The 12,682-nt window shown below is 34.1% G+C and overlaps 1 protein-coding gene across 1 annotated transcript in view; it reads right to left on the bottom strand.

Moving 5' to 3' along the window:
- Positions 1-282: 282 nt before the first annotated feature.
- LOC133326085 (forkhead box protein B2-like) overlaps positions 283-12,682 on the bottom strand; it is a 28,202-nt gene continuing 15,802 nt past the window's right edge. Inside the window, exons 2-3 of the mRNA XM_061534761.1 lie at positions 3,269-3,482; positions 283-378 (exon numbers count right to left, since the gene is read on the bottom strand). Of these exons, the coding sequence (XP_061390745.1) occupies positions 283-378; positions 3,269-3,482 (310 nt within the window). The remainder of the gene's footprint in view (positions 379-3,268; positions 3,483-12,682) is intronic.

Raw genomic sequence — 12,682 nt, forward strand, 5'->3', positions numbered from 1 at the left:
GATATCCTGAATTCTTGGAAATAACTTTTTAAATGAAAGTCTAGTCTTTGTAAACGAAGTGTTTAACCAACGTTGTGGTTTATAGGGTAATGATATTTAAATATTGCGTTTTACACACAAAAGCATGTTGGTTCCTTTAATGATATCAACACAGTTGAGGGCGTCAAGAAAACATACCTTCGATAAGGTTTGTCACTTTGAAACCAGTAGTTTGTAAAGTTCGTAAATCAAAAGTTCGTGTCCAGTAAAAACATGAAGATTCCCAATGTCATAATTTTTAAATTAAACATCATGGACTACAGATATGACAATGACACCGAATGGACAAGGTCCAAGGTTCTCGGGAACACTAATGCGCGATAGACAACTTTTTGTCTTCTTAAAAATACAATATGCAGAGAGATAAACAGGTTTATAACAAGTGTAACAAATATACTAGAATATAATTTATACAATTGTAGTTGAAATAATTAATTTTATTGATTTTGAAAGTCCAAATAAATATATATACAGTGGTGGTCACGTAACTAAAACATTTATTGTGGTAAACATTTTTTGATAAGCTCTCGATTCGTTATTTTTTAATTTAGATCACTTCGACATATTGCACATAAGGGGACCCCCATTCTCAGGGTCAATTTTTTTGATTTAATTCGATTCTACACTAATTCAAGAATGTCTCTACAAAATTTCAAGTGAAAATCTCAAGAACTCTTGAAGATATAGCCGATTTACTGTGTCAGCATCAAGTGGCGGCTAAAGGGCTTCTCAAACTTTAAACGCGTTTTTCTCTTTTACGAATGGCGGGCACGATAACTCAAAAACTAATAACCCAATCGATTCCAAATTTTTACACGTTTCTCTGTGAGTGTATAGCTATCGTATGAACTAGGATAAAGCCAATCGGTGAAGATCTTCCGTATTTTTAACTTGGTTTTTGGTCAAAAATCGGCGATTTTCCGAAAACATTTTTTCAAAGGTCCGCCATTTTGTTAATCTTAGAGCGAAGTCAATAATCCTAGTTCATACTAGAGCCAGACATGTACTCTTTCTATCAACGTCGGAATTTTCGGATTCCGATGTTCTAGTGAGGAGTTATCATGCCCGCCATCAAAAATAAGGACTTTTCTTTAATTGCAAAAACAACAACGGAACAATAACAAAATTTTTTTGTAAATTATTTTTCTTCTCTTTTAAATCTTCAAATATATATGTGCAAAGTTACAAACCTTAACAAGCATTGGTATTGATTTACCAGCCCATTGAAAATCTTGAAAAATTAAAATCGAGAATGGGTGGGGTTCCCTTAAGAAATTTAGTGTGAAAACAGAAAGTTATTCCATGCAATTTTTCCATAAAGTTATTCCATGCAATTTTTCCATAAATAACGGTTTTTATGAAAATACATCGACTTTGAAGTGACCACATAATTGTGTGATTTTTTTACTTCACTGCATTTTTTTGAAAATATTTTTAAAAAAGCTATTCAATTCAGTTTTATTATGTAAAATAAGCACCGATAAAACCATATACAGATAAACAATTTTGAAAAAAACATCTGTAAAATCTATCAAAATTGCCAAAAATTTGTACAGTACACCTAACATTCAGAAAATCACCCTTATTATAGAAAATAAAGGTCCGAATGCACCAAAAATTGCTATAATTAATAGAAAACCATAAATAATTCTCAAAATAAGTAAATATATTGAAATAAAAACTCAACACATGGGAATTAACCTAAAGGAACTATATTGAAGAAGGCCGGAATATATTTGCAGTATGCGAGAAAATATCTATTGATATTGACATTTATTATATCAAATCGATTGTTCGAGTAGTGCATAATATATTTTATCCAAAAATATATCACTCACAAGGGAACGAACAGAGATCAAAGCATATGCTGACGAGTGTGTGCCAGAAACACAGCAGCATGTTTGATAGAATAACTTCCACTTAATTTTTTTTAGCCTCAAAGAAAAAAATTTTACAATTTGAAGTCTTGTGTTGAGCATCAAAAATGCTGCTGTGTGCCAGAAACGTTTACTCCTCAACATAGGCGTTGATCTCTGTTCGTTCCATTGTGAGTGATATATTTTTTGATAAAATATATTCTGTACTACTCGAACAATCGATTTGATTAAAAAAAAATTCCAATATCAATCGATATGTTCTCACATACTGCAAAAATATTCCGGCCTTCTTCAATATAGGCTATCGAAGTTGAATCGTTCCTTTAGGTTAATTCCCATTTTTTGAGTTTTTATTTCATATAGTTATCTATTTTGAGAATTATTTATGGTTTTCTATTAATTCTAGCAATTTATGGTGCATTCGGACCTTATTTTCTATAATAAGCGTGATTTTCTGAATGTTAGGTGTACTGTACAATTTTTTTGGCAATTTTGATAGATTTTACAGATTGTTTTCAAGGGACACGATTTTCAGATAAATTGGCTGTATCCAATTTTTTGTATCCAATTTCCAATCTAAAAAAGGATCAGAATGCAGTTGTGTGCAAAAGTGTATGTACATATGTTGGTACATTTTCTACTAAAACGTCAATAAAAATTGTTCTAGCTAAGATATTTCAACGAAAATTCAGATTATATCCTGGAGAAAAAATAATAAAAAATTTTAAATATAAAAAAAGGTCCATTATATTGTCAGAATTGTTCATAAAAGACGAAATATATGATCGAAATGTATCACATCTGGGCGCTCAAGATTAAGTTGCTCTAAAATTTTGAAAAAAATCGAAGATGGAAAATCAAACCTGTTTCCAAATGAATGGCAAAGAATATTACTGACATTCACATTGAAACTCTACAGCGACATCAAGTAACGCGAACTGTAAAACATGGCGGGGGAAGTTTGATGGTTTCGGGTTGTTTTACATGGTGGGACGTTTGTCTTAGAAGGTTATCAAAATATTTTTCTAAGCTATTTGCTAGAATATGTTGAGAAAAGTGTATACACCCAGTTGATTTTTCCGTCGATTCTGCGTTTGGTTTTCTTTATATTGGACTTTTATTTTTCAGAAAGAATGTACAGTATCTCCCAAATGCAAGGATTTTGTTCATATCCTATTTAGGATAGTTGAATTGAATCTATGAACAGAAAATTGTTTTATGATTACCGAAAAATTAGGGGCACAAAGGGTTAAATCCATTTTATTTCGCTTAAAACGATCCAAACTAGATTGAGAAATGTTCATTCTTATGAGTTTTTGATCGACTGTTAACAAATGCGGCACCCATCTTACAGAAATCTTTTTCATCTGTAGTTCTTCATATAAAATTGAATGGGCTCGATCATTTGATATGCCCATGATATTAGGAATTTCACGCACTTTTATTCGTCGATCATTAAATACCACATCATGCACTTTGGCTACAATTTCTGTTGTTGTTGCTCTTTTTGGACGTCCACTACGTGGTCCATCTTCAATGGTTGTACGACCACGTTTAAATTTTTTACTGTTGCATATGAAGGAGCACTTTTACCTAACACATTCACGATAACATTATGAATTTCATGTCCTGATTAAACTTTTTTATACATTTTTAATGACTGCACGCATTTCTAATTTTTCCATTGTAAAAAAATTGGGGATGCGTCTTTTTTGAACACCTGTTTCTATATGAAGGAGTTGCCAAAACGAAGCTAAATTTACCATATTTTCATAACAGAAATGGAAGTTTCCAAAACACTTAACTTTTCTTTTGTACTAGGCTAAGAAGTTTCCGAACTGTCCTCGTACATTGGTACACTTACCCTATAAAAGGGTTTAAATCTTGAATACAATACAAAGTGGAAAGGAGATTGAATGTGTACATGGGAAACACTTCACAACTACTTTAACAAATGGGGACTCAAACTCAATGTTGGAAAGTGTGTAACTGTGGTTTTCAAGGGCAGACCCAAGTCCACTGCAAAGAGCTTCAGCAAATACATTCCAACTATAAAGGTTGGCAATGAATTCATTGGAGTGTCAGACAGGATGAAATACCTTGGTATCATCCTGCACGTAAGGTACGACTTCTCTAACCATGTGGATTATGTGCTTTTAAAGGCCAAAAAGATGAACTTTACCTATCAAAGACATTTTCGAATGAGAGGAGGACTTTCTTCGGTGGTAAAGTTTCTAATATACAAGCAAGTGATTCGTCCCATCAGCACCTATTCCTTTGCAGAATGGGCAGACATATCGTCTGCCCAGATGGAAAGGATTAGAATATGGGAGAGAAATATATTGGCATCATGCGTAGGAATCAGACCAACACTGGATAGCAATGGGATATATGGACGTCCGGCTAATAGAAACATCTACAATGCAATCGACTTCAACCGAATCGATGTCTGCATGATGAAATATGCCCTCAACTTCTTGGAAAGGAGTCAGCTTGTAGAAAATGGAATAGTGGAGCAATACCTGGGGTACAACGAGGAACTCCACTCCATACTTAGGAAACACCTCCCTCCTGCAGCTTTGCTGAAGTAGATTTGAACCAGATATTGAGCCTGTATATAGCACAGCTCAATAAACCAGAAATTGTAAATATTTTAACTGTAAGTATAGTTTTAAGGTAGTTTTAAGTTAATTTAAGGTTGGCCTATTTTTTAAATTTTTAAGGCACGTAAAATTTGAAGAGTATGTATAAGTACTAGACTCGCCTAGCATTCCAAATGCGGCGCTAGATATAAAATAGTTGGTAGTCTCCTTCATTGTAAGCCATATGACATAGGAGAAATAGATTTTAAGATTTTAATTTTATACTGTAGCCATTAAGTATAATGTACAATGAAATAATTTTCTTAATAAATGTCAATTATCAAATCAAATCAATACAATGCAAATCCCTAAAGTGTCGACTATATATAGTAGAATTTATAAAATTTTTATGGTCGGAATTAATAATGAATGCAATCCTTTTCAATCTGTCTCATATAGAGTAAGTTCGGGCAATGTGGTGCAACTTTTTAACTTAACTGTAACTGTAACATAAAGAATATTTATAAAAATATGCTTGATTTTTGTTGCGAGTTACTTTATGTATTATCTTAAGAATGACATTATTGTGAACATTTTGATTAAGTATCAATGATTTTTATATTTTTGATAAGTTTATTAATAAAATTGCCAAACTGTTCAATATCGTACATTTCTATTTTTCAGTGGCAGATACTCGAAAGATGAATACATGCATATATGGTATAGTTTAAATGTCGTATTTTTCTAGATGTCCATTAAGATAAATTCGTATTTAACTAGCAGAGACACAAACCATGTATATTAACATTACAGTTAACAGAGCTCTGTCAAAGTTAACAGAGCTACTCGAAAAAGTGATATTTATGAAAAATTTCACTTTTACTAAAAAAATCACATTGTGGAATATCTGAAATAAAATATTTTTCGACTTTTAATAATTTTTCCTAAATTTGCCCAATTTGGGTATTCGATAATTGCCAGCAGCATTACATATACCAACATATTTAATATGCCCACTCCTGCTAATAGGACAATTCTTCCAGGACAACATGGGTATCGTTGGAAAGGTTATTGCCTCTACTTTCCATTTCAGTAGTAAAAAGTTTCAAAAATGTTGCCGGATTGCGCCGTATTTAACAATTTTTGAAAATATCCTTGATTAAGGATAATTTGGTGCCCATTGGTCCATCAGGACAATTCTTCCAGGACAATATGGGTATCGTTGGAAAGGTTATTGACTCTACTTTCCATTTCTGTAGTTAGAAGTTTCAAAAATGTTGCCGGATTGCGCCGTATTTAACAATTTTTGAAAATATCCTTGATTAAGGATAATTTGGTGCCCATTGGTCCATCAGGACAATTCTTCCAGGACAACATGGATCGTTGGAAAGGTTATTGACTCTACTTTCCATTTCTGTAGTTAGAAGTTTCAAAAATGTTGCCGGATGGCGCCGTATTTAACGATTTTTGAAAATATCCTTGATTAAGGATAATTTAGTGTCCATTGGTCCATCAGGACAATTCTTCCAGGACAACATGGGTATCGTTGGAAAGCTTATTGTGTCTGCTTTCCATTTATGTAGCTAAAAGTTTCAAAAATGTTGCCGGATTGCGCCGTATTTAACAATTTTTGAAAATATCCTTGATTAAGGATAATTTGATGCCCATTGGTCCATCAGGACAATTCTTCCAGGACAACATGGGTATCGTTGGAAAGGTTATTGACTCTACTTTCCATTTCAGTAGTAAACAGTTTCAAAAATGTTGCCGGAAGAATTGTCCTGATGGACCAATGGGCACCAAATTATCCTTAATCAAGGATATTTTCAAAAATCGTTAAATACGGCGCCATCCGGCAACATTTTCGAAACTTTTTACTACTGAAATGGAAAGTAGAGGCAATAACCTTTCCAACGATACCCATGTTGTCCTGGAAGAATTGTCCTGATGGACCAATGGGCACCAAATTATCCTTAATCAAGGATATTTTCAAAAATTGTTAAATACGGCGCAATCCGGCAACATTTTTGAAACTTTTAGCTACATAAATGGAAAGTAGACTCAATAAGCTTTCCAACGATACCCATGTTGTCCTGGAAGAGTTGTCCTGATGGACCAATGGACACCAAATTATCCTTAATCAAGGATATTTTCAAAAATCGTTAAATACGGCGCCATCCGGCAACATTTTTGAAACTGTTTACTACTGAAATGGAAAGTAGAGTCAATAACCTTTCCAACGATACCCATGTTGTCCTGGAAGAATTGTCCTGATGGACCAATGGGCACCAAATTATCCTTAATCAAGGACATTTTCAAAAATCGTTAAATACGGCGCCATCCGGCAACATTTTCGAAACTTTTTACTACTGAAATGGAAAGTAGACTCAATAAGCTTTCCAACGATACCCATGTTGTCCTGGAAGAATTGTCCTGATGGACCAATGGACACCAAATTATCCTTAATCAAGGATATTTTCAAAAATTGTTAAATACGGCGCAATCCGGCAACATTTTTGAAACTTCTAACTACAGAAATGGAAAGTAGAGTCAATAACCTTTCCAACGATACCCATATTGTCTTGGAAGAATTGTCCTGATGGACCAATGGACACCAAATTATCCTTAATCAAGGATATTTTCAAAAATCGTTAAATACGGCGCCATCCGGCAACATTTTTGAAACTTTTCACTACTGAAGTGGAAAGTAGAGTCAATAGCCCTTCCAACGATACCCATGTTGTCCTGGAAGAATTGTCCTGATGGACCAATGGGCACCAAATTATCCTTAATCAAGGATATTTTCAAAAATTGTTAAATACGGCGCAATCCGGCAACATTTTTGAAACTTCTAACTACAGAAATGGAAAGTAGACTCAATAAGCTTTCCAACGATACCCATGTTGTCCTGGAAGAATTGTCCTGATGGACCAATGGACACCAAATTATCCTTAATCAAGGATATTTTCAAAAATTGTTAAATACGGCGCAATCCGGCAACATTTTTGAAACTGTTTACTACTGAAATGGAAAGTAGAGTCAATAACCTTTCCAACGATACCCATGTTGTCCTGGAAGAATTGTCCTGATGGACCAATGGGCACCAAATTATCCTTAATCAAGGATATTTTCAAAAATCGTTAAATACGGCGCCATCCGGCAACATTTTCGAAACTTTTTACTACTGAAATGGAAAGTAGAGGCAATAACCTTTCCAACGATACCCATGTTGTCCTGGAAGAATTGTCCTGATGGACCAATGGGCACCAAATTATCCTTAATCAAGGATATTTTCAAAAATTGTTAAATACGGCGCAATCCGGCAACATTTTTGAAACTTTTAGCTACATAAATGGAAAGTAGACTCAATAAGCTTTCCAACGATACCCATGTTGTCCTGGAAGAATTGTCCTGATGGACCAATGGACACCAAATTATCCTTAATCAAGGATATTTTCAAAAATCGTTAAATACGGCGCCATCCGGCAACATTTTTGAAACTGTTTACTACTGAAATGGAAAGTAGAGTCAATAACCTTTCCAACGATACCCATGTTGTCCTGGAAGAATTGTCCTGATGGACCAATGGGCACCAAATTATCCTTAATCAAGGATATTTTCAAAAATCGTTAAATACGGCGCCATCCGGCAACATTTTTGAAACTTTTAGCTACATAAATGGAAAGTAGACTCAATAAGCTTTCCAACGATACCCATGTTGTCCTGGAAGAATTGTCCTGATGGACCAATGGACACCAAATTATCCTTAATCAAGGATATTTTCAAAAATTGTTAAATACGGCGCAATCCGGCAACATTTTTGAAACTTCTAACTACAGAAATGGAAAGTAGAGTCAATAACCTTTCCAACGATACCCATATTGTCTTGGAAGAATTGTCCTGATGGACCAATGGACACCAAATTATCCTTAATCAAGGATATTTTCAAAAATCGTTAAATACGGCGCCATCCGGCAACATTTTTGAAACTTTTCACTACTGAAGTGGAAAGTAGAGTCAATAGCCCTTCCAACGATACCCATGTTGTCCTGGAAGAATTGTCCTGATGGACCAATGGGCACCAAATTATCCTTAATCAAGGATATTTTCAAAAATTGTTAAATACGGCGCAATCCGGCAACATTTTTGAAACTTTTAACTACAGAAATGGAAAGTAGACTCAATAAGCTTTCCAACGATACCCATGTTGTCCTGGAAGAATTGTCCTGATGGACCAATGGACACCAAATTATCCTTAATCAAGGATATTTTCAAAAATTGTTAAATACGGCGCAATCCGGCAACATTTTTGAAACTGTTTACTACTGAAATGGAAAGTAGAGTCAATAACCTTTCCAACGATACCCATGTTGTCCTGGAAGAATTGTCCTGATGGACCAATGGACACCAAATTATCCTTAATCAAGGATATTTTCAAAAATCGTTAAATACGGCGCCATCCGGCAACATTTTTGAAACTGTTTACTACTGAAATGGAAAGTAGAGTCAATAACCTTTCCAACGATACCCATGTTGTCCTGGAAGAATTGTCCTGATGGACCAATGGGCACCAAATTATCCTTAATCAAGGATATTTTCAAAAATCGTTAAATACGGCGCCATCCGGCAACATTTTCGAAACTTTTTACTACTGAAATGGAAAGTAGACTCAATAAGCTTTCCAACGATACCCATGTTGTCCTGGAAGAATTGTCCTGATGGACCAATGGACACCAAATTATCCTTAATCAAGGATATTTTCAAAAATTGTTAAATACGGCGCAATCCGGCAACATTTTTGAAACTTCTAACTACAGAAATGGAAAGTAGAGTCAATAACCTTTCCAACGATACCCATATTGTCTTGGAAGAATTGTCCTGATGGACCAATGGACACCAAATTATCCTTAATCAAGGATATTTTCAAAAATCGTTAAATACGGCGCCATCCGGCAACATTTTTGAAACTTTTCACTACTGAAGTGGAAAGTAGAGTCAATAGCCCTTCCAACGATACCCATGTTGTCCTGGAAGAATTGTCCTGATGGACCAATGGGCACCAAATTATCCTTAATCAAGGATATTTTCAAAAATTGTTAAATACGGCGCCATCCGGCAACATTTTTGAAACTGTTTACTACTGAAATGGAAAGTAGACTCAATAAGCTTTCCAACGATACCCATGTTGTCCTGGAAGAATTGTCCTGATGGACCAATGGACACCAAATTATCCTTAATCAAGGATATTTTCAAAAATTGTTAAATACGGCGCAATCCGGCAACATTTTTGAAACTGTTTACTACTGAAATGGAAAGTAGAGTCAATAACCTTTCCAACGATACCCATGTTGTCCTGGAAGAATTGTCCTGATGGACCAATGGGCACCAAATTATCCTTAATCAAGGATATTTTCAAAAATCGTTAAATACGGCGCCATCCGGCAACATTTTCGAAACTTTTTACTACTGAAATGGAAAGTAGAGGCAATAACCTTTCCAACGATACCCATGTTGTCCTGGAAGAAAAGTCGAAAAATATTTTATTTCAGATATTCCACAATGTGATTTTTTTAGTAAAATTGAAATTTTTCATAAATATCACTTTTTCGAGTAGCTCTGTTAACTTTTACAGAGCTCTGTTAACTGTAATGTTAATATACATGGTTTGTGTCTCTGCTAGTTAAATACGAATTTATCTTAATGGACATTTTTTCTAGGTAAAGTATATTTGCCAAATTTCTATATTTTAACTTTAATCTACGTGATATGCTAATGACTGGAAATGTATCCAAAATATAGCTTTTGAACAAAATAATAAATTTACAAAGCAAATGATGGTAATAAATTGCATACATAACCTATAAAACTCATGGGAAGGCATTTTTCTGTTATACACACAAAATATCTCCACAAAAAGGGTAGAGGCAAAGTAACTAACCCACCAACCAACCCAACCCAAATCAACCTCAAAAACATAATCCATTGCCAGCTACAATGATTACTTAAAAACGTTTTTTTTTTTATTTTAAAAAATATTTATTACAAAAAAATTGTGAATTTTTTAAAAATGAAAAGATTCTTATTTTAAAAAGAAATAATAATGTTTTCATAATGAACATGAAATACGAAAAAAAACGAATCCAAAGAAATATTATAAAACGTTTTAAATTTCAAAATGGATGAAATCATAAAAAATTCTTATCAGGTCAGTCAGTACCGAACAAACCGAACGAGAAATAAAGAAAAATACAGAATGCAGACAGCAGAGAGAAAAAAGTACATACAGAGCAGCACATCATACTTATATGTACAACGTGGTGTGGTGTATGATGGAAGTAGTGTCGAGTGTTGAGGCAATGGGAGGAAGGAGGTCATCATATACAATGATGTCGTACGACGTAGTATGTATATTGTCGGTCGTTGTGACTGAAAACAGATTCGACTTTGGACTCAATCGTTGTCGTTAATCTTCTGCAATTGAATGCGAACAAGAACAAGCAAAAAAAAACTAGAAATACTCGTTGTTATACAACATGAAAACGAGAAACTATCCACTAATGTAAGCAAAACTTTACTCACTACTTCTTCTTCAGCTGCTTTGGGGAATGTGAAAGGTAAATTTATAGGGAAAATGAAAGGCACATAATGTATGTATATGTATTCCGAATTTAAAATGTGAATAAACAAAATCAATCCTAGGGAGTTGAATTTTTATTCCTGAAATGTTATAAAACTGTTTTTAAGATGCAATTAAATGTTGATATTAAAAAAAAGAAACGAAATTGATAGGAGGATAGTTTCATGCAGAGCACATTTTTTTTATTACTATTCGCTTAGTCATAAATTCCATTCGGTTGGATAGATAGAACGAAAACAAAACTATGCTCCTCTGTGCGGGAAAGAAATCTATCCATGCCAAAAATTATTGCGATTCACTTTAGTTGTGTATCGTATAGGTTGGTTGGTTGCCAGGCGGCCTGCATGCATACAAGGCTGGGAAGCAAACGAGCAGGCAGGAAGGCATTAATGCTAAAAACGAGAACTTCCCCAAACACTTCCCTGCCAAAGCCACCAACAAGAAAAATCGAAGCGTGTGCTATCTAACTTTACTGGTTGGTTGGCTGGCTGGCTCACTGCCGGATTGCCCTGACATTTATTTATTATTATACTCGACACCACTCTATCTTCTATAGTATATACAGAGCGACAAGCCCTGTGTATTGTGTATGAGGAAAGAAGAAGCTTTAAAAGTGGATAGTATTACATGCATTTATAGGGATACAACTTTGAAAAATGAGTCGATAATTTTGGGTGTGTATCTATCTATCCAGAGAGATACCGTATTATGGTTAGTCAAGGCAAGTCAAGCTAACAAAACTCAGAGCAGTCGTTCGTTCAGGCAGGCATGCATGGAAGTAAGCCAGCCAGCCATCCAACAATCAAGCTGGCTGGCAGCAGTTGTGTCGTGACTATCGGTTTTATGTACCTACCCACTAATACTACTATACAATTTTTATACATCTTTTCTGTGTATGTAAATATACATGTGTATATCTAGGTATTGAATTTGTGAAAGGTCTGCAGTGTTGCCAATTTTCCGAAGGCATAATTTATAGGAAAATATGTATCCATGTTGAACTTTTTTTGGGTTTCAAATGAAATTATCATTTAATTATTTTTAGTGTATGTATATATAATGTTTTCGACATATTTGGCAAACGTTTTTAATGTAATATTATCAGTGAGTTGCATTCACATGTATCTTTATTAAAAATGTTAAAATATAGGTATATAAAATTTTATAATTTAACAGATTATATATATATATATATATATATATATATAATAAAATATATATAATAAAATATATATATAATAAAAATTAAAAATCTGAACCGCTCTGTAAATTTTGTGAGTTTTAAAGACGTCAGAGTAACTTCGGGTAATGTGAACTAAGCGTCTAATATGGACCACCCTCCATATCTAAAAAATGCTTAAAATATTTCAATGCCGCTGTGATAAATGCTTTCCTTATTAGTGAAAACAAACATCAAATTTTTAGCTCTGATTGCAAAAGTGTGATTTGAATATTTTTTAGCACAATAGTCGAACGTTTTAGCAAAATAGTCGCACTCTTTCTTTTTTCGAATATAAAGGAGTTATGTGGTTTTCTTGTTTTCTTTA

This window comes from Musca vetustissima, unplaced genomic scaffold (genome assembly GCF_032173495.1).
Source record: "Musca vetustissima isolate MV318-11 ecotype Yass unplaced genomic scaffold, APGP_CSIRO_Mvet_v1 utg12302, whole genome shotgun sequence".
Lineage (NCBI taxonomy): Eukaryota > Metazoa > Arthropoda > Insecta > Diptera > Muscidae > Musca > Musca vetustissima.